The sequence below is a fragment of the Borostomias antarcticus genome, assembly GCF_949987555.1.
Source record: "Borostomias antarcticus genome assembly, chromosome: 12".
Lineage (NCBI taxonomy): Eukaryota > Metazoa > Chordata > Actinopteri > Stomiiformes > Stomiidae > Borostomias > Borostomias antarcticus.
In genome coordinates, this window is record NC_140245.1 from 3,139,602 (window position 1) to 3,166,170 (window position 26,569).

Genomic DNA, 26,569 nt, shown 5'->3' on the forward strand with positions numbered 1-26,569 from the left:
TTTGGTATCCATGAATAAACCTCGTCATTCGTTGTCACACTGCCCAATCAGTGGCGAGATTGACCACGCAAATTAATCTGATTCGGGCCGAGAGATTCTCTCGGCACCAATCAGATTCGATCCAGACTATTTTGCAAGAGCACCGTCGCTGCTCCGCCCAAGACGACTGTAATTGTTTTAAAGAAATACTGCGTCCCCCCCCCCCCCCCCCTATTGCAGAATGGTAATATGTCCGCCAGACCTGTCTCCAGCACTGGCACAGTGTAAACAAAGTGTGGAGATAGGTCTGGCTATGCGAGACTACCTCTGACTCAATCTTTTGGGCTGGATCCAAACTTCAGTACAATATCATCTTGGAAATACAGATCTGAATCCAAACAAAATTAGATTCATTGTATAATATCAAACACATCTCCATTGTTCTTTATCAGTTTCTTTCTCAATAAGCTCTCTCTCACACACAACGCACACATACGGTCTTACACACAAAATAGGGCACATTTTTATTTCGAGCCTGATTGCAATGACAGTATAAAAACATTTAGCAGTACAGTAGAGCATAAAGCTAAAGTCACAATCAAAGATTTCAACATGTAGTAATTATATACATTGAATGCACTTAACTGCATCTAATGCACATCATTGTTGAAGGTCGTATCTTATATTGTTTCCAGCACTATCGGCGTGACACTTAAACCTTGGTCTTATGCTTTGGGCAAAGAACAACAAAAACAAATAAAAAGGTGTTGTGACTGCCACTATCAAAAATGAATTAATTGTGAATAGTGGTTGGAAAATAGTAAATATCTTATCACATTGGAATGTTTATTGGTCTTTGGTCTTCACACTGTTGTCTTTTTTCACAAACAATTCAGCTCTTGTATAGTTTGGTCCAGAAGCTGATTCATGCCCATATTATCCTCTTTTGCTCTGGTCAGATTTTCTGTAAAACAAAGTTGTAAGCACAGTTCATACAGTAGGCCTGTCATGCATCTGAACTTCGAACATGTCTGTCCGATGTCTACAAATGATGCACGCAGGCACGCACACATGCACGCACGCACTCACAAGACACAGAGCCTGATGGCATTTGCATAATTACCATTTGCCTTCATGTTTCATTATACCAACAGTGCTTGTAATAACATTTAAATGACACCTTAAATATATACTATAACTTTCTCTCATATAAGTATAAAAGGAGTAGGCGTAAGAATAGCAGAAAAGAAGAACCAAGTAGAGCGGGAAGATTTTTATTCAAGCTTTGGTTTTACAGAGAAGAGTCTGTGAGAGAGAGGTGAAAGTGCAGGGAGAGGAAAGCGGAAGAAAAAAAAATTCACACAGATAAGGGTGAAAGGTCATCTACAAGCTAGTCATATCATTGAGGGCATGATCCAGCTCCTCGCTGATAGCCTTGTATTTCAGCTTCTGAGCGTACAGTTCGTCTGAAGGTCAAAGGTCGCAGGTTCAGAGAAGCAGAGAGGGCAGCGCCGAAAGCACAGTGGGAAGACGGAGAGGAGGACAGAAACAAAAGAGAAAAAAAAGACAGGAGAAAGAATAGAGATTAACTGACGAAGTCTGGAAACGAGCAGCTTAGAAAAATCTCCTCAGAAGAGCAGAGGCTGAGTGGTAAGGTGTTAGGCTGTGTCCACTGGTGAGCTGTATGTAGCCGAACAGCTTACAGCTGCTTAGAGCGCACTAGAGCTGGAGTCTAGAGCTGTCTAGGCTACCAATGTTTTACACCTACATTAGCAACAAGTATGTTTTTGTAGACTGCCGATTAAATTAACATAGCTAGCTAATGTTAGCTAGTGCTAACGTTCACCGTCTCTGCAGTTCCCCCCAAAAACGATCGTTGTCCTCGTCACAACAGCCTTTTAGAGCCTGCGTTCTAGCCCAAAAAGTTAATATTTTTTCAAAAAGCCTAGAGCTTATGGCGCTAAAAAGCGATTGGAACAGCTCTCGGCTGTATAGCACCCTAGAGCTCATTACCCATTGTAAACAACGAGAAAACAGCGCCAGCTCTAAAATACAGCTCGCCGGTGGACACGCACACTAAGGTGTGAAAAGTGTACCTTCTAGATCGTCAATGGTCTTTTCCAGTTTCGCCACTGTCCTCTCAGCAAACTCAGCACGGGTTTCCGCCTACAGGGAAAGAGACACAAACAGTTTGGCCTGTAAGAACTCGCGTACCGTATTATAATGAACTTGTGCAGGCCGGTTCTAGGTGGGTGTTGGGATGGGCAACGCCCACACAGAATGTCATATTGCACAACCCACTCATTTATGTGTGAGTAATGTAAAATTGCAGTAATGTAAAAAAAAAATGTTTCAAAACAGACATAACTTTCTGACTATCCACCCAGAAATAAGACTGGAGAGGCTCATCTCCTAATATGTCTAAAACAGATCACATCTCCCAACTCCGTCCATAACAGATCTCGTCTCCTAACCCTGTCCATAATTATTTTGTACTCACCTCTTTCAGTTTGTCACTGAGCACCTTGATTTCCTCCTCGTATTTGTCTTCTTTTTCAGAATACTGCAGAGACAGAGAACAGCTTCAAAAAGGTGTGCAAATTTCAGACACGTTAAAGTGTGCTTAAATTAAATGCAAAAAGGCAAAAGAGCTGCCTCTCTTCTCACTTATGTAAAATGACCTGGTAAGGACAGTATTATACAACTGACATTTGTTCTAACAACCAACCAAGGTCATAAGCAAGAAAATGCAGTTTGGGTAACTAGCCTTAACAGACTGAGCCTCAAGAGACTTGAGGTTGTTGGTAACGTTCTTCAGTTCCTCCTCCATGTCAGTGCACTTCCTGTGGGAAAGGACAGAGGAAGAAGAACATAAACGCTCGTGACATTTTGGGGTAGATAATTTCCCCTAGTTGTGTTGTTGTAGTAACCTGACACTCAAACAGAACTGCCATTTTGTTTCACTTCATTATTCAGTTTGAACAGGCTCTTGTTGCAGCCGTTTTCCGACGCCCATGGAGTCCTCAGTGATTAGTTAATCCCCTGACCAACCACGTAGCGCTGTTTAATTACGTTGTGGCATTTAACAGACGCTGATTGGCAGCTGGGAATTCCAACCAAGAAATCACTCTGTTCGAGAGCATTTCAAAAATGTGAAAATTCAGATTCAGGGACTGGAGCCAGGCTATTGTTGGTGAACATGGGTGGCATGTAGCGCAGTTTGATGATTACTAGTGCTTCAACTTACAGTTCTGAAATCTCTGCCCTCTCCTCTGCCCTCTCCAGCTCCCCCTCCAGGATGACCAGCTTACGGGCAACCTAAGAAGGAGCACACCACACATGAGAAAACAAAACAAAACAAATACTTATGAAATCACCATTGTTATGTCGTCGACCCACACATTTACTGTGTATAGCGTCTATACTGTATGTTGGTGTGCAGGTTATTGGCCTGGTATAGTGTCTATACGTTGGTGTGCCGGTTATTGGCCCTCGTGAGACCATCCTGATCTCGCAAGCTCACATTACGTTTCTCTCGCAGATCAGTCTGGATACTCCCTATATCAGATCTGTCTGTGCCAGATCAGAAAACGATCTAGCCAATCAGCATTCTAAGTGAGGAAATGTAGGTGTGACGACAGCAAGGAGCGGTTGAAGTTAGCGCGTGGCTCATCCAATCACCTGCCAAGTTTTTTTTATTTTTTAAGTGCCTGCCCTTTCCCAGTTTCCAATGGAGAGTTCCCAGATGGTTACGCGATGCCAACCACCTGGCGCGTCAGGCTACCCTCACCTCCTCGTATTTGCGGTCGGCCTCCTCTGCGATGTGTTTGGCCTCTTTCAGCTGCATCTCCTGGATCTCCATCTTCTCCTCGTCCTTCATTGCTCGGTTCTCGATCACCTTCATGCCTCTGAGGAGAAACGCGACACAGGGTTAGAAGCTAGAGGTGCAATATCCTTGAAACCCTTTGACACATTACTCTGCGGAGCAGAACACCTGCTCTAAATTCACAGGGGTGTCCCAGTGCAGTCTCTCTGCTCTGTACAACAGACATCTGGTCAGAAAGGCCACCTTTATCTTGGCCCACCCATCCCACTCCCGGTACCAGGAAGTCCATCTTCTGCCTTCTGGGCGGAGGTACAGGATCCCTAGGCTCAGGAGCTCTAGAGCCCAATGCTCCTTTACACCCAAGGCAATTGCTGCCATTAGCCAGTAATTATAGGCCACATTGTGCTAGAAACTTCATTCAAACTTTAAAATGTTCATGATGTTTAGCTATTTCGGGGATCCATTCAGATTTTAAATAATCTTTATAGTTTATTTTTTTAATTTAAGTTTTATTATTAGTTTTTGTACCACTGAAATTGCTGGTGGAATGTTCAATAACTCGGCATTCCTACAATTTGAACAGCTCATACACAGCTGGTTCCCAGGATTCCTACTGTATGTAAATATGTAAGCTGTAACATTTATAGGCCTACTTTTTGAGATAGAGCTGTCTGAAGCTAGTCATGCTTTCCCATAGAAACAATTGATGGAATGTTCAGAGTGGCAGTTGGGATTTGAATTTTGGTGCATGAGCAGCCTCTCTTGAAGCCACAGACACCCTTTTATGATTGCTGTAGCAGCATTTATATTCCTACCATCAGATGAAGTGATACAGACAAGATAGATAGACACTATTGTTGACCCTTATATTACTGTTAACCCTTACACCACTGTTCAATATAACACTAGTGTTAACTCTAACACTACTCTTAACCCTTACACCACTGCAGTGGTGTCTGGTGGGTCCTGGTACCAGGCATGCCAGAAGCAGCGGAGGATCCGTTAACGTAATCCTCCCATCATTTCATGACTCTGACGTATTAACAACTCATAATTGATCACAAAAAGCCTACCTTATCTCTTCTTGCAAAACAGCCTTCTCGTGCTGTTTTGCAAGTTAAATACAAATCATGCATGTTGTGCATGCAGCAGTCCGTTGAAGTAGGTTCCTCCAAGTCCCAAGTAACATTAGTCAAAGTGTAGCCTACAGTAGGCTACTTAATATTTAGGCTATTCATAGTACTATAATAACTATTAACTACTATCAGTTGTATTAGTAGTTACAGTAGTAATAGCAAAACATTCTCAAAGGAGTGACATTAACAAATCAAAAATAAAATGTAGGCTACATAGTCTTATCCTTCTGAGCTAGCCGTGACTGCTAGAACGATGTTGGTGGCTTGTCATCGAAAATCTATTCCATATCCTGATATAGGCCTTGTAGTTCTTTAAATTAACTTCGGCTTATCAGCACCTTCATTAGCCTACGTGAATTCAAAGTTTTATACTTGTTTTCTTCAACTAGTACTAGCAGAACAAGCAAGTAGTTAATTTATAGTTGTTAGTAGTTATACTGTAATAGTACTATCAGTAGTTGTATTACAGTAGTAGTAACAGTAATAGGCTGTATAGTAGTTAATAGTAGTTCTTATATTTATGGTACTATAGACTAGTAGTACTATCAGTAGTTGTATTACAGTAGTAGTATCAGTAGTATTTACAGTTTATAGTATATTTAAAGTAGTTAGTTATAGTAGGCTAGTATAAGCAGTAGATGAAACATGTGGCTGCGGCATCTAGCCCACCTCACATTTTCTCCAGGAAATGTACTTTCTAGTTTGTGTATAGTGTTAGCGTTACTTGTTTGTGTAAGGTGTTATGTGTTACTTGTTTATGTATAGCATGCATCTCTTTCTTTAAGGCATAACTATCACTGGTATCTGTTTTCAATGCCACTATTGGTAAACTTCCACCATACATTTCGTCTCTGTTGGACTGGAGCCTTGGCACCTACCAGACCCGATCGGCTTGTTTTCAGGGTTCCTTGAGTGCATTCTGAACTTGGAAGGGCTGCTTTTTTTCCATGATGCTCCTTATACTTGGAATACCTTACTAAGACTAAAGATTAAGGTACTGACTTCCAGTCATAGAGTTTAAATCCATGGCTCTAGATCTTTGTACTTTGTGGGATGTGGGGTGATATCTAACAGAGATAGTTATGGTTACCCCAGAATGTCTGAGACCATGGTAATTTTTAAGAGGGATCTTAAAACATACCTTTTTAACATTGCTTTTACCACGCAATTTTACTTGTTTTAATATCTTAGTGTTCTTAATTTGAATTCTATTTTTATAGTTTTTATTCTATTTTACACTCTTTTAATTGTAATGCTTTAATTTTATTGTTTGTTTTAAGTCTATTCTCACTGTGTTTGTATGATTTATGTGTATATTTATTTTATGTAAAGCACTATGCGCTACATTGATTTGTATGAATGGTATATAAATAAAATGACATTGAGGCTCCTCAGTCCCTCTATTATTGATATATAGGCTAAACGAGGCCAGCGTTGATGTACGAGGAGTATTACTTAAGAACATGATAGATCTCAGGTCTGTGTGTCAGTTCGAGCTCCGTGTGTCAGCTGGGCCTTGGGTCTGCAGGTCACCAAGACCGAGGAGAGAGAAATAAACTTTGATCCCGTAACGAACTGAACTGCACCAGTGTTCAATCTTCATTTGAACCGGAAGACCATCTCGTATTGTGTTAAGGCTGTCACAACTTTATTTATGATAGGCTCAAGCACAACGTGGAGTCAAGACCAAAACACCAAAAGCCAACAACTTCGACTTGTAACTGTTTTTAATTATTATTATTATTGTATATTGCATTTGTTCTGCTGATGTGTATCTGTGTGAACTCGTCAACACTGTTAATGAGGGAAACCTCAGTGCTTTACAAGTATAAATAAAGGTTTTGTTTGTGTATAGTGTTATGTGTGGGCTGGTAGTGTTTACACTGCACCAGAATTGCCCTCCGGGGACAATAAAGTTTTATTGAATTGAATACCACATACTGAAAAGTTTTTGTTTGGAGGTTTTAATATAGGGCAGACTACTGTAGAGCCAAGCCCAGTGTGACCTCTGACCTCTCGCTCTCGTCCGCTGCCTTCTCGGCCTCCTCCAGCTTCTGCAGTGCAGTGGCCAGCCTCTCCTGGGCCCGGTCCAGTTCCTCCTCCACCAGCTGGATCCTGCGGTTCAGGCCCGCCACATCGCCCTCCGCCTGCGGGGTTAGGGGTCAGGTCAAAGGTCAGACAAGGAAACTTGTACGTGCCTCCACATACGGAATTATTATGGCAGGTAGCAGCAGTCAAAATCAGTCCTAATCATGGAGGCAGCATACAAAATCAATCATAATCATGGCAGCAGCATACACAAAATCAATCCTCATGGCAGCAGCATACAAAATCAGTCCTAATCGATAGACAGATATGAACTTTAATAAGTTGCTTTGGATAAAAGTGTCAGCTAAATGACTAATGTAATAATCCCCATAGGAGGAAATGTGGGGGTCGCGTGCTATTAGTGGTCAATACTTTTTTTGTGTGTGAAAAAAGGCAGGATAGTGTGCTCATTTAGATAATAAAGATTAGACAGATTGGATAAGAATAGATACGATACTGTAGATAAATTAGATAGATAGAATAGATAGATAGTATTGATCCCCGAGGGGAATTCCTGGAATGACTCATGGTTACCCACACTGAAGTCGGTAGACAGTCTGAATGAAGGCAGACTGGTAGGCTACTTATCACAGCTGACTTCCTGTGAGACATTACACTGATAACCCTAATGTCTGCTCTTTCCTGTGGTCTACCCCCATGCCTCTAGCCTACACTCTGGGATTGTAAACCTACCTCTCTTCAACCTTCCTTAGTCCTTGAGTCAGGCTAGTCATTGACTGAGTCATTTGGCGTTCAGAGGCATATAAAGGCAAGCCACATTATTTAGCCTACTGTCTCACACTGACATAGTTTGAGTGAAACTGAATGAAAGGAACAGACAAAAGGGCTCCAGGCGGCACTCCCACTAGTCTGCGGTAGATTCGACGTGCTCACTGTAGCGGAATTCTTGCAGGTAGTAGATGCCGCGAATTAGGCTAATCCCTCGTCTAAAACATGTCCAGTAGCCCATTCCCAACGCCCTCGCATTGCCTAGAACAGGCTACAATGTAAAACACGGCGGTAATTCTCACATTTTCGCGAAGTTCTCGTTCAGCATCCAACTCTTTCTGTAGATTGAAGGCTTGTTCCTCGGCATCATCAGCTTGTTTTTGAAGAGTGTGGATTTTCCTTTTAACCGCTTCCATTGAATTCAAACGGGTTCAACAACCCCAAGTCTACTTTAACCAAGAAAAAAAATACGTGCCTATTTTATAAATGCTTGTCCTCTGGTAAGCAACAAAAAGTAGGCTACGATGATAAGTTGACAACAAATCAAGAAGTTGTGAAGGAATTTTCCAATTCCAAAGTGAGTGAAGAGTTCCAGGAAGTAGATTAGTAGCTTGGTAAAGGAGCTGGGAGTTTTCAGGAAACCTCTGGGCAGATCAGATCTGAGCAGATCCACCAATCCTGGGCCCACATGACATCACAATTACAGGGGGAAGGTTTTCAGCAGGAATGAAGCCTTTTTGATACTTCCCTTAAGGACATTCATCAAGTGGGAGGTCTATGATCCACATTTTGTGTGCGTGTGTGTTTGTGTGTGTGCGTGCGCGCGTGTGCGTGCGCGCATAAGTGTACAAATGTGAGTTTCATTAAATATGTGCTCATAAAGTACATGTGATCAAAAGAAATGCCGTTATATAACTGATCTGAATACTGACAATTCCGAGTGTAATTTCAGTTGCTGACATGACCTGCAGCTATGCGCAGTGTGATGCATTCCTTTGTCTCTCCTCATTTTTGTGATACCATAGAGATTTGCTTGTGACTTTGCTTGTGTGCTTATGACTTTTTTGCGTGAAGAAAGAAAAAGAACAAGGAGGTGCCCATCTAAAGAGGGAGTAGACAGTATGTTCTGACTATTAGTATAAAAAAAAAAGTATAGTACGTTATAAAGTGGATCTACTCAAAGCTGGAGACTATTCTTATTATACTAAAAGGTATTTGTGTGAAGGGCAGTGCAATCAAGACTGTGCCTACATCCATAAAGTTACGTTTACACGGGTGAGGAGAGAGTCAGATGCCTGTGTTGTTTGTAGCAGAGGTGGTTTGGTGAGCTAGCTCTGCCTGAGGCTTGTTAGGCCATGATTCCCTCTCAAACCATAAGTACCGTATGTCCTCTTAGGTTAACAGTAATCACTTAATTGGACTTGGCAAATAGGAGACTAGGCTTTGATTTGATTTGATTGATTATATTAGGATCTCATTTAGACTTGGGGTAACTTCCCATGGAAATACACTCTGCTGTTGGGTTTGATCTCTGCCTGGTACAGCATGCCTTGTTTAGCCTACAGTAGTCCATATTGTATGTCTACAACTCTGTGTCATTCGTTGTGCTGCTGGTTGTGGAGGCTGTAACATGGAAAGGGTGTGGGTCTGTGTGTGTGTGTCTGTGAGTGTGTCTGAATGTGTGTCTGTGAGTGTCTGTGTGTGTGTGTCTGCGTGTGTCTGTCTGTCTGTCTGTGAGTGTGTCTGAGTGTGTGTGTGTGTGTGTCTGTGAGTGTCTGTGTGTGTGTGTGTCTGCGTGTGTCTGTCTGTCTATCTGTGAGTGTGTGTGTGTGTCTGTGAGTGAGTGAGTGTGCGTCTTTCTGTCTGAGTGTGTGCGTCTGTGAGTGAGTGTGTGTGTTTGTCTTTCTGTCTGAGTGTGTGTGCGTCTGTGAGTGAATGTGTGCGTGTGTGTGTGTGTGTGTGTGTGTGTGTGTGTGTGTGTGTAAGTGTGTGTGTGATATCCCCACCGGAAACGCCACAAGCATTGATTTCATTAGACGCCGTGGTGTGTGGGGTTCCCTGCTCTGTTTGCTTTAGCCACATTCCTCAGATTCCCGGACGACTATGTGGCTAGCGAGCTACGGTTCTCCTTTCTCTGCTGCTGGAAAAACGTTCCTTTCTGCAGACCAGTGAGTGTGATTCAACATCCGAGAATGAATCAATATATGTGAAGACCAAAGTAAACGGTCATTCTTTACTTACCATCTAACAGTAGTATACTATATACAATAATGCTGTTTCCTAACGATTGATCGGGGGTGAATCGTACAGTAACTTGTGATCTATAGTACATGTTTGAGTGCCTGTCGCTGTAACTTGTAACATACCATAACCTGTAAAATGCCCTGATGTCAATGAAAGGTTTATGTGAAACTGTTACATATTATACATTGGCCCCACCCTGACTGATTTGACCTTTCATATGCAGTTCAATGGGGGCAATCACAGAGAGACCCAAGACTAGAATCAGGCCTACTGAAGTTTCAGCATGTTTGGGAGCTTTGGCTGTAATTAGTCTCACGCCTTTATTGATTGGGTCATCAAATGAAGGCTGTCTGGGAGGAAAGCTTAAATGGGCACGCCTCAATCAACGTGACCTCTTGAATCTATTCAGACCTGGAATGTTGTATACCCAGGTGGCAATGCTGTACACGCGTGCATTATGAAAAAAAAGTGCACGTCTTATACTGTAGCACCCTAAACATGTACTGGTTTCTATCAAGCTTGGTTGATCTGCGCACTCATTTGGCTGTTCTGAGATCTGGCGCGTACTCACGTCCGCGGCCTTCTTCTCAGAGAGTTCCAGTTTCTCCTGGGCGTCCTTCAGGGCCTCCGAGTACTTTTCCAGCTCGTCCTCTGTCCCCTTCAGCTTCTTCTGCAGACCCAGCAGCTCGTCCTCCAGCTGTGGAGCGCCACAAAACCAAACAACATGGTCAGCAATGTGGATCAGTGGTGAGGGAGAAACAGGGGTCAGGGAAGAATTTTTACAGTTCACTTATCTGGTCCCCGGGTGATTACTGTTTTTTTGCTTCCCTCTGGAATATGTAGAGAGTGGGTCGTATGCCCACCTCCCTTGTTCTCTGTAAAGCGCATTGTGTTGCCTCTGGGTATGAAATGCGCTATACAAATAAAGCTTTGATTGATTGATTGATTGATTGATTGATTGATTGAAGAAACAAGAGCATGTATGCTCCCCCGGGGTTTGATTAGGTGTAGCGTGTACCCAAGGCACTGGGCCAGAAGGGTCTGTGTCCGGGAATATCCAAATGGGATATTTGTCATATCTGGAGCATATCGGAACTCAGGAATGGGAACATGTCACTATGCAGTGTGTTAGGAATCTGTATATTGATAACACTCTGTATTCCGATATGTTCCCATTCCGGAGTTCTGATATGCTCCGGATATGACAAATATCCAAGTGGGATATTCCCGGACACAGACCATTTTTGCCCAGTGATGTTCATTTCTCATAGAAACGTTACTTTCCATACTGTTGTTTTGATAAGTTGTTTTTAAAGAATTTTTGATTCTTTGGTAACCTACACTGACTGGGCATCTTTAGTGACAGTTTGCTCAAAGGTGGGTGTAGTCAATATTGTTTGACAAATATAATTTTTTTATTTTGTTTTATGTGCAGCTGGTTGACTGTACCACAGCCAGCATAGTGAAGCCACAGACAACCACTTGCTACCGTTTGACCTATGACATCCCAGCATACTACAGAGGTCCTCATAATCCTCCAGGATTCCGCGACGACTAGCTCAACATGTCATAAATGGCTCCTGACTTAGGAGTGCCGCAGCCACAAGCGACAACTTGCCAATTTGCCACTCTCTGTGCCGAGGCCATCGGTCATCACAGAGAGGACTCACGACAGTTGCTCAGTTTGCTTGTCCGCGCCGCACCAACCCCCTACTCACTGGCTTACCACTCATCCCCGCCACTGTCCCCTCACCCCTGTAATCTCACATTGACTAGTGACCAACCTCTGGTCGGCTTCCTCAAATGATCAGTTTCCATGATTTTTCTAGATAGTGTTTGTGGCTCCAGTACCGTCATCAAATAAAAAAAGTAATAAATGTGATATATTAAGGAGCACAGCTGTCTAGGTAGAATACACCACATATGGGTGCTGGTTAGGTTTGCGTGTCAGCTCTGGTTTCTCCCAGACCCAGCGGAAGGTGTGTTGGTGAGTAAAGTAAGGCTGGACCTCAGAGTCCTGTAACTCACACCAAAGTGGGCAGCAGAGCAACAGCTGGCATAGTTGTGGTTTTATTCCTGGTTCACTAGTCTTGCTAGGTCTAATCCTCCTGGTGCACTGGGCGTATATGTGCCAGTCGTCAGTCTGCCCATTCGGTCTTCATATCTCCCTGTGGGACTCCTCTTTCTGCCCCCCCCCCCACCACCTCCCTCCCCCCAGAAGATCATTCCCTCAGTCCCACTCACCACATCAGCTGCTATTTGTGGTTGTGATGGTTGCTGTGCTTCTCTGATTGGAAATATTTGACATGTTGCCTTGTCTCCAGTCAGCTTTTAGAACATGTGTTCTTTTAGAACATGTGTTCCTTTCAGAACACGTGTTTCTTACATTAAAGCCAAGTCAAGCTTAGGCAGGCATTCTGTGCCATTTTGGTTCAATCATTGTTTGGGATATTAAAGACCAATACAGGGTACAAATACCTGTATTTACATGCTGCTGGTTAAAAGGAGTTAGTGCAGTTTATCCCCTCTGGGTCCAAAGCAAACACACATTCTTCCCCAAATCACACAGAATCCATTTACACCTGGCATTTAAATGTGTTTTGGGTGATCAGATTGTAATCTGATAGAGCTAAATCACATGAAAGTACATGTGTAAATGCACCCAAAACGTTTTGAAGACAGATTGCGGTCTGAACCAGCTCCGGAGTTGGTCAGGGACGCAATGTGACCACATTGAACACAAGTGTAAACACAAATGTGTTTTCAATCCACATACAGCGATGTTAAACCAATGTGGCATTCATTTGTTTGAGCTGGACAGAGCAATCTGATCTCAATCGGATCTCACTGGAGACACATATTAAAGCCAGGTGTAAATGTAATCAGGTTAAAATCATATCTAGATACAATCTGGATACAAGACCCATTTTAATGCCAGGTGTAAATGGGGTCATATTCAAATGTATACCTGTGTAGTGTACTGTATAAATGCCAGTGTGCAATAACATTTCAAGATGGCACTACAAAGAGATATGGGTTATTTATCTATGCTATCCAAACACAACCATGCGTTTGATGTGACAGACGGGCTTGCGTCACGTGGACACATCACAGTTGTCCGGCAGCTCTCTCGGCCGGCCGCCCCCCCCCGGCAGACGCTACCCCCCCCCCCCCCACCCCTCTCCCACCTGCTTGCACTTGTCCTCCGCTGCCTTCTTATCCCCCTCGGCCTGCTCCGCCCGGTCGATGGCGTTCTCCTTGTCCAGCTTCAGCATCTGCATCTTCTTCTTGATGGCCTCCATGGCGGCTGTCGGTTCGGTTACTTCACTGGCAAGAAGAAGTGGAGGTTCTGAGATCGATGTGAGCTCGCGGCTAGAACGGCAGAGGTATCACCCAGGCTCCGAGTTCCCCCTAGAAGAAGCGGAGTGGCAGATATGGAGAGAGAGAGAGGGAGGGAGAGAGAGACGAAAGAGAGAGAGAGAGAGAGCGAGTGCAGCAGGAGAGCAGAGGACTGAAACTCTTAAGTGAGAGCTTTGAGGGAGAGGTTTTGGAGACCAGCTTCAGTCCCCCAGTGACAGCCCATAACCCCCCCCCCTCACCCCCACCACACCGGTCATCCCGTCACTCCTCCACACAGGCTGCCCCCAGACCTCCCTGTGCCCACCCTCCTCCCCCCTCCCTAGTCTAAACCTCAGAAGGCTTCTAAAGGAACGAACTGGCATAGCACAAACTCTGCTATATCCACCCCATCGCCTTATTTAGCTGCCGGTTCTCTTTCAAGGAGGGAGGAAGGACGACCGGAGGGGACTTAAAAAGACAAAGGTCATAAGACAGTTCAGCTGCCTGTGATAAGACAAGGACCATCACTCCCGGGACCGAGACACTCCGTCTTTCCGTCAGGACGGCGTCTCTGACCGTGTGTGTTTTTAATTTGAGCCCTTCTGTACCGAGGAATGCTCAAATTGATGTTAATACCAGCGTTGGTTAGGGGAGGGACATAGTTCTCGTTCTGTTCTGCCTGTGGAGTGAAAAGAAGCAGTGTGGAAAAATGCCCAGCCAAGGAAAATGGTGTTGTCTAGGAGGAAGCAGTCTACTGGGGGCTAGCGCCATCAGCGTGACTTTGATACATGCCTGGCCCATATGCACCTGAGGGGTTACACTCAGGTTACAAATGCACAATCATGCTTTTCATGATATTGATGATGGATTATGATATTATAGGCTACTATTATTATATTTATTTTGTATACGTATGTATAGCAATATTATAGTTGCTTTATAGCGACTGCTGGTTAGTAAGCTATGAACAGATACTCTGAGATAGTGACACACAGATATCTGCTGTTTATGCTTATGATGACACCACTTAAAATTGGACCCATGGCAATTTTGTCTGTTTGTATCTGTGTGGCTCAGTCCAACAGCTGCTGTAACTAAAAATAAAGTCGGCCAAAAATCAAACTATGATGTATCCAACGATTACATCGACTCACATCCCAGAGGATGATGCGACGCTTACGTTTAAGATAAACAAATTCCACACACAAGTTTATTTGTGTGTTATTTGCAGAATTTCACAAGTCGTCTGGTAACGCTAACCCTAACCCTTTGTTGACTTTCGCTGAACTTTATCCACGAATGGCCTCCTTGTCAGCTTCTTCTCTCGCTAGGGGTACACTCGGGTCATCCCGAGGGGTCTTGTTGTCCAACATGGAGGTCACTGCTGAAGACTTCCAAAGTGCAAAGCTGGCGCAGTTTTCAAGTAAATCAATGGCCATGACACCATTAGCTGTGTTTAGCCAGAGGCACCATGGGAGTGTAAGAAAATGTCACAGCATGCAGTGTCTTGTCATCCACCTACCAAGAAGAGAGAGAGAGCCAGCCACCTCAGGCTTTGAGGTTCATCCTTTGGTTTCATGTAGTCACAGAATGACTCACATCTTATAATGATACAAAAATGGCAGAATATTGTTGAAATGTGTTGAAATACTGTACGTTTGAAAAGATTTAAAGATATTTGATGTCCCGAAACATCAACGCCTTCAGGGTGCTGATTGTGGCTCACAGATAACTTTGAAGAGAATGGAAACTCAGAGCAATAAAAGCTCCACCCTTCTGTCAAAAGTCCAAAGGTCACTTTATCATTATTGTCCTTAAAACAGGCGTTCATATATTCTAGAGAATAAACCCTGACGTTTACAGCACAGAAAACAACATATCAGCTCATTTGTTTTACAACTGTGGCTCTCTCAAGTCATGTGTGAAATAGAATAGAATAGAAAGTTTAATTTGCCATATATAACCAGTACAGGTACAAGTACATTGGAATTCATGTTATTGCTTGTCCTTACGGTAACTGTGATTGGAGACATTTTTGTAGCACTGCCTAACTTATTAAATGTGAAGAAAGGATGTGTCATAAGAAAATGTCTACATGTTCTAAGAGGCACACTGTGATTCACAGCTTCAAAATTACTTGGCAGAGACTGTATTCTAATAGTTAACACTGTGCACTCTGTTATGTTACTCATATAATCACATTCCTTTATAGGATGAACGAGAGAGAAGGAGAGAGAGAGGAGGGGCGGGGGAGGGGTAGGGGGAGAAGGAGGAGGAGAGAGAAATCAGAACCCTCCCACAGGAAACCCAGCAAAACCTCTCTTCTCCTTTTATGGTAAAAACTCCCCTAAAAACAGGAGGATCGTCTTGGGAGTACAGTTAATGTTGAGCTATGTTTAAATCACAAAGGCTATGGGGATAGGGGGCAGAATACAGTGTGTGTGTGTGTGTGTGTGTGTGTGTGTGTGTGTGTGTGTGTGTGTGTGTGTGTGTGTGTGTGTGTGTGTGTTCATATACATCAACCACTTAATAAGTTCTGGTTTCCCTGGTGTCAACATGGACTCAAATCAGCCCTCTAATAAATTTGAAAAAACGAATCTCATCTCAGTCTTATCTGTCATCTGGAACCTCTGTCTCGTGAGCTCGGGGATCAGAGGACTAATTTAAGGACCACACCTATGCCAGTCTGGAGAGGTCGGATCAGAGCTCTCTGCTAGCAGGCTGGGGCAGGATAGTATTTGCATGGACGTGGGACTGTAAAAGGGTGGTTGCTGTATGAGCAATCTAGCTTTCTTTACTCAGTCATTAATTCATGAATTCATTACATCACAGTCCAAATATTCAGGAAGTGTATTCAATTCAAACCTTTATTTTAACTCGTAAGGCACTGAGGTTTCCCTCGTTTGCAGTGACGAGTTTACATAAAAACAAGGACACATAAATCATATGAATATATTGATTCCAGAACATGAATATACTAATTCCAAGAAAATGTAAAAATAACGATGAAAATAACTTTTTTGAGTGCAACCCAGACCGCTCCTTCAAGTGTATGTTGATTTCCATTGAACATAGTTCTGTTCCTCTCTCATCGTTGAAATCAGTTCTATTCAGAGACCATGTCAGTAGAGGGATAGGCATAGATGGTGAAATCTATCCAGCTCATTTCCTTATTCCCCAGAGGTAAATCATCTTTCTATCACCTCTCTGTGTTTGCTGTCTGTCACTCACAAACCAGCTTTATTGAGCTTGGCAGAACGAAGCAGAGGAGCAATGTAGCTCATTTTACCATTCCATTCTGGTGTGCACACAAAAATCTGTGGCCTTACGGTAGCCTACGTCCGGGGGCCAGTGTGTTTATGACTGATGACAGATGGCTCTCACGCCCTCCTCTGGTGGGATTCTGCACTGCACACATTTGTCACATGTACGGTGTACAGTCACAGTGAAATGTTGCTGCCGGCTCGAAGATTACTCATTACAGATAAACTCCAATACTCAATTTACAAATTTACAAATTACACAAGAAGTACTATTTATATACAGTATAACAATAAGCTAAGATAGATACCAGCCTGAGTGGATTATGTACAATCTATATGTATGAATATGAACAAACCATCTTCAGAGAAGTTGCTGTGGATAGATTTATTAAGGCACGCCATCCTTTTAGATGTTTAGGCTCATTTCCTATATGTCCCCACTATTGTAGGCTACATCATGCCAAATGGTTTGTCAAAGGCTTCATTGAGTCATTAGATGAATTAGATTAATTAAATTTTAGTCCTAGTTATGGTCCCATTTATTTTCAGATACCAACTGAGTTCTCTTAGTTTAAATCCAACTCCAACTCTACATTTTGAGAAATGTCACAGTAGTTAACAGTGATGGATAACTAGCATGGACTTAATCTGAAGTTTTTCAAGAGGATTTAAGATGCACTTTGAAAATGAATGAGCATATAAAATGAATTTAATTTAATTGAATAGTGTCTGATCCATTTAATGTACTGCGAAAAAAGGCTAAACCACTCATGTCTATGGTGCAGCCCCTTCTATGAGTGACGTGTGTCTGTCTTCACGTGTGTGCGTTCGTAGCATGGCAATACCAGGCCAGCAGAGGGCGTTAGAGACTGGGTGTGATTTTCTTCTTTTTTTATGTCTGACCTAATTTCCCCACCATTAAACATCATGGCAGATTGTTTGTCAAATCCTTCACTGTTTCATTATTACTGGTTTTGCGTCGCCTTTTAGGCTATAGTGTCCTATTTATTTTCAAGGTGCATCTTAAATCGTCTAAGTTAGGGCAGTGCACGAATGGAATGGTAGAAGGAGCTACAGTGCTTCAGCCTCTTCCTGCTTAGCCCAGTAACTCACTGGTTTGTGAGTGTCAGACAGCAAAGACAGAAAGGTGGAAAGCTGATTTCACCATCTACATCCCTCTACCAAACAAACATGATGGCGAGCCTCTTAAAACTGGCTGAAGCACGTGCTCCTGACTGAAGGATTATTATGGGTAGGCTATACAGTTCCATATATGGGTAGGCTATACAGTTCCATATATAAAACTAACTAACTAACTAACTAAAAAAGGAATGGAATAACATGACCATCACTTTAGAATGCTGCAGTTTTTTTAAAATTTATTTTGCATTTGATCATTATTCTGTGAAGCTTGTGCAGATTGTGCACCTGTTGTGTTCAGTACATTCAAGTTTTTGGCCATGATCTCCATCAGCAGCAGAGGGCGCTCTAGGACAGAGGGAGAAGACGCGCGCCACGCCTCCAGAACACCTTATAGCTGCATGCTACACGTCACCTAGCCTACTCCCAAACTGGGTCTCATATAGGTGCCTCCTGTCTTTGCCTCCTTCTTCTCAAAATGCATTAGAGAAGGTCTGACATTCCAAACAGATAATAGCCTACAGCATTAATTCACTCATTAATTAGTTCATTCATACACTGGTAGGCTACAGTAGGCCTATTCATATTGTGCATGTATTCATTCATTTCCCGTCATGGTAATCTAAGATACTTCACACCCACTACTATTCCTGAATCTAAATAAACCTCACAAAGAGAGCGGTTGTGAGATGACAGAGCTCTACTGTCTCTGTATTACTAGTAGGCCTAGGCCACAGCTGGATGAGACAGACCAGTCTAGCAGCATGTGGCGGATGTATTGCGCGGCATACGGCGCACCATAGTAGCCTAGCCCGTTTCCCTAGGAGGCCGTTCGCCTTGGCTGACATTGTAATCAAACCAAAAAGACGAATAGGCAGACAGATTCTTTGAAGTCGTATACCTGCTGTGAGGCGTGACAACATAAGTTCAGGAATGCTCACGTGGAGGGAGACTTCTCAGGGGTACAGGGGCGGAACTACTTAGTCCTGGTGTGAAGGGATTGCCCGTGGAGAAGACGTTCCTAGAGATGCTGTCTGTCGGGTAGTGTGCAGGCAGGAGGGTGGAGAGGGTGACGGGTAGTGTGCAGGCAGGAGGGTGAAGAGGGTGTCGGGTGGTGTGCAGGCAGGAGGGTGGAGAGGGTGTCGGGTGGTGTGCAGGCAGGAGGGTGGAGAGGGTGTCGGGTAGTGTGCAGGCAGGAGGGTGGAGAGGGTGACGGGTAGTGTGCAGGCAGGAGGGTGGAGAGGGTGTCGGGTAGTGTGCAGGCAGGAGGGTGGAGAGGGTGACGGGTAGTGTGCAGGCAGGAGGGTGGAGAGGGTGTCGGGTAGTGTGCAGGCAGGAGGGTGGAGAGGGTGACGGTAGTGTGCAGGCAGGAGGGTGGAGAGGGTGACGGGTAGTGTGCAGGCAGGAGGGTGGAGAGGGTGACGGGTAGTGTGCAGGCAGGAGGGTGGAGAGGGTGTCGGGTAGTGTGCAGGCAGGAGGGTGGAGAGGGTGACGGGTAGTGTGCAGGCAGGAGGGTGGAGAGGGTGTCGGGTAGTGTGCAGGCAGGAGGGTGGAGAGGGTGACGGGTAGTGTGCAGGCAGGAGGGTGGAGAGGGGGATGACTGGCCGCTTCCATCCAGGTGGGAGCATGCCGACACGCACACACTCACGTGTAGGCTACACGCGCGCACTTTTGTAGCCTATAGGCCTACGTGAGCCGACAAAAAGGTTCTCTCTCTGATGAGTTGAGGCAGCCTGTTTATTGATGAAGACATCCTACCTACATGGACTGATGCAAACGCCCCACACGGCCAAGAATGTTGGGTACTTAGCAACGGGTTAGACTACTATAGCAAAAGGGTTACTATAGGGCAAGGAACCGTATTTGAACTTGATGAAATCATAGTCTGCTAAAACAGGATGGGCCTGTTGGTTATGTGTCGGGGGGCTCGTACGGGCTTTATACAACCGTTTCTCTTCCACACCTGTCTGTTTTAGGTCTTAGAACTCCAGGGATCTCATAAATCAGAAACATAAAGGTTCTGCCCTGGAACCACTTAAAATGTGTGGTGATGACGTCCGTGGTTACTGTATGAGTGGGAGGTTGCTGTATCTCTCATGTCATTGGTTGGTTTTGAAGCATACAGGAAGGTCACCCAGTTCACCAGGATATTCGAAGAATATGAGGTTATGTCCATAAGACTTAGAACAATATTGACAAAGCTAAATATTGTATCACCTACAGTAGCCTAAGTTTTTTTCGACCACTGAGATTGGACAATTTTCAGTGGGTATTTCATGATCAGGGGATGCAATATGTAGAAATTGGATGTGATTGAACAATATCACCACATGTCAAAATGGTAGCCTAATTTCGGCAGGCACTGCAAATTCATACTCATTCATTCATGCTCATTCATTTCATGTAACCGGGAAAAAATGTTTCACTGCATGAGCTTGACAAAATGACAACAGGTGAGCAATTCCTGAATTGTAGGCTGTTATGAAGCTGGCTTGTGATTTGTTGACATTGTCCAAGTATGGGAAGCCTGTCCACGCCCTCTCCGGTTTAGACCAATAGTAAAAGGGTTTACAGTTTTGCGCTTGGCCTCGGGTTTTGTATAAAACTGCTGCTCACTTACCGGCATATCAGAGTATCTACGAGCAAACTCGCAAACAGGACTCTTCGAATAGGTCTAATAATACTTTTTCTAACGGTAGGCCTAATTTATTTCCGTCAGATAACGTAATATAAACATTCAAATTTTCAATTGGACAGGATTTTAAATCATTTCAACCTACTGTACTATGGGACAAGAAATAACATGGTTGTTCATCTTTGGTATTACTTTTATCAAATCATGTGAACCTCTCTCTGCCACTACAGAAGCAGCTTCTTTCAGTAAGTGGTGCAATGATATTTTACTCTCAAATTAAATAGGCCTACATTAGCCTATTTGTAAACTGTATTGTGATCATATTATGCAGTGGGTAATGGTAATATATCTTTAATAACCTCGATGTGAATTGTCATGGTTCAAATTAATATTCATTGTGCAGTTTGAAGTTACAAGCTTTCATTTCACTTCATTTGAAGCATACACATGTATTTTTTATATTATTACATTTTTACTAAATCTTAGAATTGTGTTGCTTGTGACATGTTAAGATGTCGTGCACATGCAGCTACTCCTTAACTGTTAATCTTAGTTAATTTACTTCAAGAGAAGATATACAGTATGTGTGTCTGTCTCATCTCTCTAACAGACAATACCACTGACTGGATTTCGGACTACACTGATATTGAAACTAAGTTTTCAGTTCGTCAAGCAGTGGATCCGGAAGAGGACCTATGCTACCTCGTACCTGGCAGGAACGACACCGTCTCCCAGTGTGGATTCAACACCACATCACAAACCTTCGCCATCATCCATGGCTGGTCGGTAAGTCGTCGAAATCATTCAAAATCACTGCCTCTCACAATCTTGCTCAGACACCCTGGTCCACCAGTTCTGCCATTGACTGCGTTTCCATTTTGAATCTGTTCGTTCTGACCGTACGAACGCCCTAACGTCTGCTGTCGGCTGCTCTGACAGGTGGCAGGACTCTTTGAGAGCTGGGTGCACAAGCTTGTGGCTGCCCTGTTTGTGCGAGAGCCCAGTGCTAATGTTGTAGTGGTGGACTGGCTGGACAGGGCGAACTCACACTACCCCAACTCTGCTGAGAACACCAAGCTAGTGGGCCAAGATGTGGCCAGGCTGGTCAACTGGCTGGAGGTCAGTCTTTATGGTGTAAAGAAACAGCATCAATACAATACAATGAATAGGTTTTAACATATAGTAGATTGACCTGTCGAACCTGTGGAAAAAAGTACTTTAAAAATACTTTTAGATTTAGTTAGACAGCTGATTTAATGATATGATACGTTTTCACCCTCCAGGTTGGACTGAAGTATGACCTGTCAAAGCTGCACATCCTGGGCTACAGTCTGGGCGCGCACGTGGCCGGGGTGGCAGGGAACCTCGTCAACAACAAAGTCAACAGGATTACAGGTGTGTGTGTGTGTGTGTGTGTGTGTGTGTGTGTGTGTGTGGGCGGCGCCTCCGTGATACGGCATGTGGAATATCCATGTGCGGTGGCAGTGCCCTACTGAGTAAGAACAGGAGTAGCTGCTATTGTATTTGGTCCGCCAGTGTTTGACCCTTCAGACGAGTTGACTGAGCAGTCCTCTAACCCCGCCCCCTCTCTCGTGGTCAGGTCTGGACCCGGCCGGCCCGCGTTTTGAGAACGCCGACAGCCTCAGCCGCCTGTCCCCCGACGACGCCAACTTTGTGGACGTCCTGCACACCAACACCAGAGGAAGCCCGGACCTGAGCATCGGCATCCAGAGGCCGGTGGGCCACGTGGACATCTACCCCAACGGAGGCAACGAGCAGCCTGGCTGCACCTTCCACAACGCCATGAAGATGATCGCCACCTACGGCATCTACAGTATGTAAAAGAGAGCATTTATTACCTCAGCTCATGTTTATTGCAAAATCCAAAGTTATTTAAAAAAAAGTTATTTAAAAAGTGAGAGTGAGCTATTTTGACTGGGATAACATTCTGAAGTGTATCAAAGTATTTATGTGTTCATGTCAGCATAGTTGTATATTGTTCTTGAACATCATTTGCACCTTAAGCACCTATTATATTTTTACTTTGCTACTCTTGCACTTTGGCTTTAGCACTAGATTATGCTCTTAGTCACTTGTTTTAGAAAGGAGATGCACTTGTGAGTTCTGGCGAGTAGTAGTACACTGACTTCCTACATTAAATGCAATTATTCTAATTCACTTTGGATAAAAGCATCCGCTAAATAACTGTAATGTAATGTACAGTAATGTTTAGCTTCCAACTGTAGCCAGTAGCGGAGTTCTTTTTCCCACTGGCTTCTTTCTGAGCTATTCCTCGTCCGTGCCCTGCCAGACATGGACCAGATCGTGAAGTGTGCCCACGAGCGCTCGGTGCACCTGTTCATCGACTCGCTGGTCAACCGGCAGCTGCAGAGCGTGGCGTACCGCTGCGGCTCCAGAGACGCCTTCGACAGGGGCCTGTGTCTGAGCTGCCGCAAGAACCGCTGCAACCACCTGGGCTACGACGCCAACAAGGTCCGCACCACCCGGAGCGCCAGGATGTACCTGAAGACCACGGCCATGATGCCCTTCAAAGGTGGGTCGACGCCGCTACGCTTGGAAGAAAAAAAACAAGTCTGTTAGAACCGTAGGCTTTCCTGTTGTCCCTGCGCGGTAGCTCTTCTAAGAAACGGTCAGGATTCGGTGCGTACGAGGCAGCAATGGAGGTAGGAGCCAAATGCAGGACACGGAGAGTAGGCGAGTGTTTCAATCAATCAATCAATCAATCAATACTTTATTTGCTTTACAGAAACACGACATGAAACAATAACAGACAGATCAAAACAACAACAGACAATACAGTGAGGTGTTTAAAAGGCGAGATTAAATAGATACGTTTTGAGGTCTCGCTTGAACGTCTCCAGGGTCTCAGTCAATCTGAGGCTCTCTGGCAGAGTGTTCCACAGTCTGGGGGCATAGTGGCAGAAGGCTGCCTCTCCATGCCTCTTCGTCCTGGCTGCTGGGACTGTGAGAAGTTCGGCACCAGAGGACCTCAGGGATCTTGCTGGTGTATATCTAACAAGCATGTCAGACATATATTTTGGAGCACGGTTGTGGAGTGATTTATAAACCAGTAGAAGAATCTTGAAGTCTATTCTGAAGCTGAATAGTTCACTTTGAACACGCACTTGACAGTACAACGAACCGACAGAGGGCGAAGGAACAGCCACGGTATTATATAACAACAAGGGGCTAATCTGGAAGGAGGTACAGGTGGGGCACTATCATAACGAGACAGGTGGTGCAGACAATAACAGACGGCGCTAACACAGAGAGACCAACACGCTGATACACAAGGGCAGAACATACTGTAGGAGCTAAGAAGTCTCCAGGCGTCAGGTCAGGGCCATTTTACAACCCCTTTCAAACAAAGAACCAGTGAAAACCATTTCACCCCCCCCAAAAAAAAGTTCTACCAACAGTTTCTTAAAGGTGTTTTCAGTGTTCCCTTACAGGGACAACTGAAGAACACTTATTGAATCCTTCATTTGGAATGTACCTTCTAACACTGCTGTTGTTTTGGTATATGTGGGTCTAATGGCAATACTCTCCATTTCCAGTGTTCCACTACCAGATAAAAGTCCACTTCTTCAGCACGGAGAAGCTGAGCCTCACCCAGCAGCCTATTAGAGTGTCCCTGTTTGGCACCCACGGAGAGAAGAACGACATCACTCTCATCATGTAAGCGTCTGCTTAGACTTTCATTAGGGAAACATGGGCTCTGAACCACGTTAGCATTGGCTTGGTGTCACGTTTCATCCATACCTCATCTGCTCACTCCCCTACTGATGATCTGCGCCTCCTTACTGTAGATATATTTAAATGATGTTTTCATACGATAACCGACTTACTGGTGTAAGGGTTAGTCATACAGCGTGTGGTTACTGTATGGTTCTCTCAGTATTATTCCTAAGCATGTTCCTGCTTCTCTCAGAATCATTCCTCTGCATGTTCCTGGTTCTCTCAGAATCATTCCTCTGCATGTTCCTGGTTCTCTCAGAATCATTCCTCTGCATGTTCCTGGTTCTCTCAGAATCATTCCTCTGCATGTTCCTGGTTCTCTCAGAATCATTCCTCTGCATGTTCCAGTGCTACCAGTCATCCTGTATTTGTGCCCTCAGGCCCCTCCTGCAGACCAACACCACGGGGTCGTTCCTGCTGACGTCAGACGTGGACGTGGGAGAGCTGCTGATGGTGGAGATGGCGTGGGAGAGCGACTCCTACTTCTCCTTCTTCAACTCCCACAAATTCATGATCCGCAGGATTCGTGTCAAAGTCGGCGAGACACAGGCTAAGTGAGTACCATCAAAGTAGGAGAGACACAGCAGATGAAGACCATCTGGTTGTGGCATATCCAACAGCTGATCTTAACTGTCTGGGATTGAATGAGCTGACTGTATCAGTGTGGAATGAGTGGACTGTAGGTGTGGTGAGTTGAACTGTGCTGTGGGTCTCTGACCATACCTTCATCCGGTCTTTCTACAGAGTGATCTTCAGGGCTAAACATGGAGAATTTGCCCAATTTGTTCAGGGAGGAAACCCTGTGTCCTTTGTGAAGTCAAAGGAGGATCAAAACAGCAGAAAACTGGAGAGGTGAGAGACCGTCTCTGGGCACTCTTAAAGTCGCACTGAAATGAAAAAAACATTCTGTCCCATTAAACATTCTGACATATTCATCGATGTATGCCAAAATATTTACAAAATTCTACTTTTGTTGTAATCTTATATCAAAATATATAATTTCTTACTTCCTGGAAAACGGTAGGTCACGTGCAATGACGACAACAGGTACCTTAGATTTTAGGCCAATAATCTCACGACATCCACCCGTCAATCAACGCTATCCTTCTATCAAATCTGTCTAAAGTTCTTAAAACCCGTCCACTTGTCAATGTTCCAATCAAATTCCTCTAAACATTATGTCCCACCCTCATAGCTTGTTTGCGTCGGAAATACGTCAAACTACGGAAGTTAGATGATCTCAAACGTCCGTTTCAGTGCGACTTTAAATGTTTCAGTCAGAAGTGAACAAGGAAAATGTTTTGAGGGTGAAAGAGCCTTTAGCACACGCCATAGTCTGTTCTGTGTAGCGTCACGCTTCATTTGTTAATCTGGTGTTTGTGTATCTTTGTAGGCTCCACAGGCTCAAGGAGCACGGAAGCTTTTTCAAACAAGGCATGAACGAGGCCACCGTTGATATGACATCAACGGAGTCGGTGTCAGCGTCATATGAATACACATCAACAGAGCAGGCATGAGAAGACACATAAACCTGTTTGTTAGAAACTGTTTTTTTGTTTGTTTATACAAACGTGTCATATCGGTTAAGCTACAATCGTCTATTGACATCAATGCATGAGCCGCATGAATGTTTATATTTTGCTTGTAAATTGCAAATCATGATTCAGTCAAGTGCTAGATTTGTGTAGGAGTCTGTAAAAACAGAGCAAAGTCTACTTTTGCTAACCGTTAACTCTATCATACTAGTATTATAAGTCAGTATGGAACATTCCAATCAACAAAAAAAAACAACTCTAGAGTGTATTTTTCATTTATGTCAGTCTATGCTATTTTGTTGAAAAGTGTATCATGTTCTTGTTTTGCATACTGTATTTACAATAGCTTATATAGTCTACAGTCAACCATATTGCTGTACATGTATTTCCTTTAAACATAAACAATAGGAAATAATGGTATACTATATTGTTGCTGTTTTATCACACAACTGTAAAATCCAAGTCAGCCAATTGATCCATTTATATCACTCATTACTTTGCACAGGTCACTTTATAAGCTATCATTAAAATAGGTCATTGTGTTGAAGTCACCCTCCAATCCAGTGGGTGTATCCATTGAAATATGGTGTACCATGGAGGTCCTTTTGGAAAGAGAAATGTTGTGTTGTTAGAAGGATCTTGTGAAAGAAAAGATGGAAACTACTGGATATTTCAGCTCTGACTGACTTGGATGAACAGTTTTGCTGAGAATGTTTGCTTTATATAAATATTTGTATTTATTAATTGAGCTGTAAATAATTCCCAAATTAGACTGTATATAATGTTTGATTTTCTGTGAGATACTCAACCTTTACAATAGATACTGCCAAAATATTTTAACATTTGTCTTCATATAAATATGGTTTGGATTTGTGAGACCTCATGAATAATCTCTT

At 43.8% G+C, this 26,569-nt stretch overlaps 2 protein-coding genes across 4 annotated transcripts; one reads left to right on the forward strand and one right to left on the reverse strand.

The window, feature by feature from the left end:
* Positions 1–499: 499 nt before the first annotated feature.
* LOC311316197 (tropomyosin alpha-1 chain-like) lies at positions 500–13,304 on the reverse strand (the record flags this gene model as incomplete). 3 transcript variants are annotated; one of them, XM_084447004.1, is made up of 9 exons in its annotated part: positions 500–943; positions 2,076–2,145; positions 2,480–2,542; positions 2,747–2,822; positions 3,227–3,297; positions 3,770–3,887; positions 6,955–7,088; positions 10,574–10,699; positions 13,191–13,304. In XM_084447004.1, 9 exons carry the CDS (start codon positions 13,302–13,304, stop codon positions 861–863), a joined length of 855 nt encoding a protein of 284 aa, XP_084303130.1. The 3 variants fall into 3 exon arrangements, with proteins under 3 accessions (XP_084303130.1, XP_084303132.1, XP_084303131.1); XM_084447005.1 differs by lacking the exon at positions 500–943 and adding an exon at positions 1,363–1,445; XM_084447006.1 differs by lacking the exons at positions 10,574–10,699; positions 13,191–13,304 and adding an exon at positions 8,061–8,404.
* A 6,883-nt stretch (positions 13,305–20,187) lies between these two features.
* LOC311316359 (lipoprotein lipase) lies at positions 20,188–25,655 on the forward strand (the record flags this gene model as incomplete). The annotated part of the gene is made up of 10 exons (XM_084447200.1): positions 20,188–20,197; positions 20,990–21,165; positions 21,319–21,498; positions 21,663–21,774; positions 21,980–22,213; positions 22,691–22,933; positions 23,958–24,078; positions 24,519–24,692; positions 24,883–24,990; positions 25,532–25,655. The coding sequence occupies 10 exons, from the start codon at positions 20,188–20,190 to the stop codon at positions 25,653–25,655; spliced, it is 1,482 nt and encodes a 493-aa protein (XP_084303326.1).
* Between the last annotated feature and the right edge of the window lie 914 nt (positions 25,656–26,569).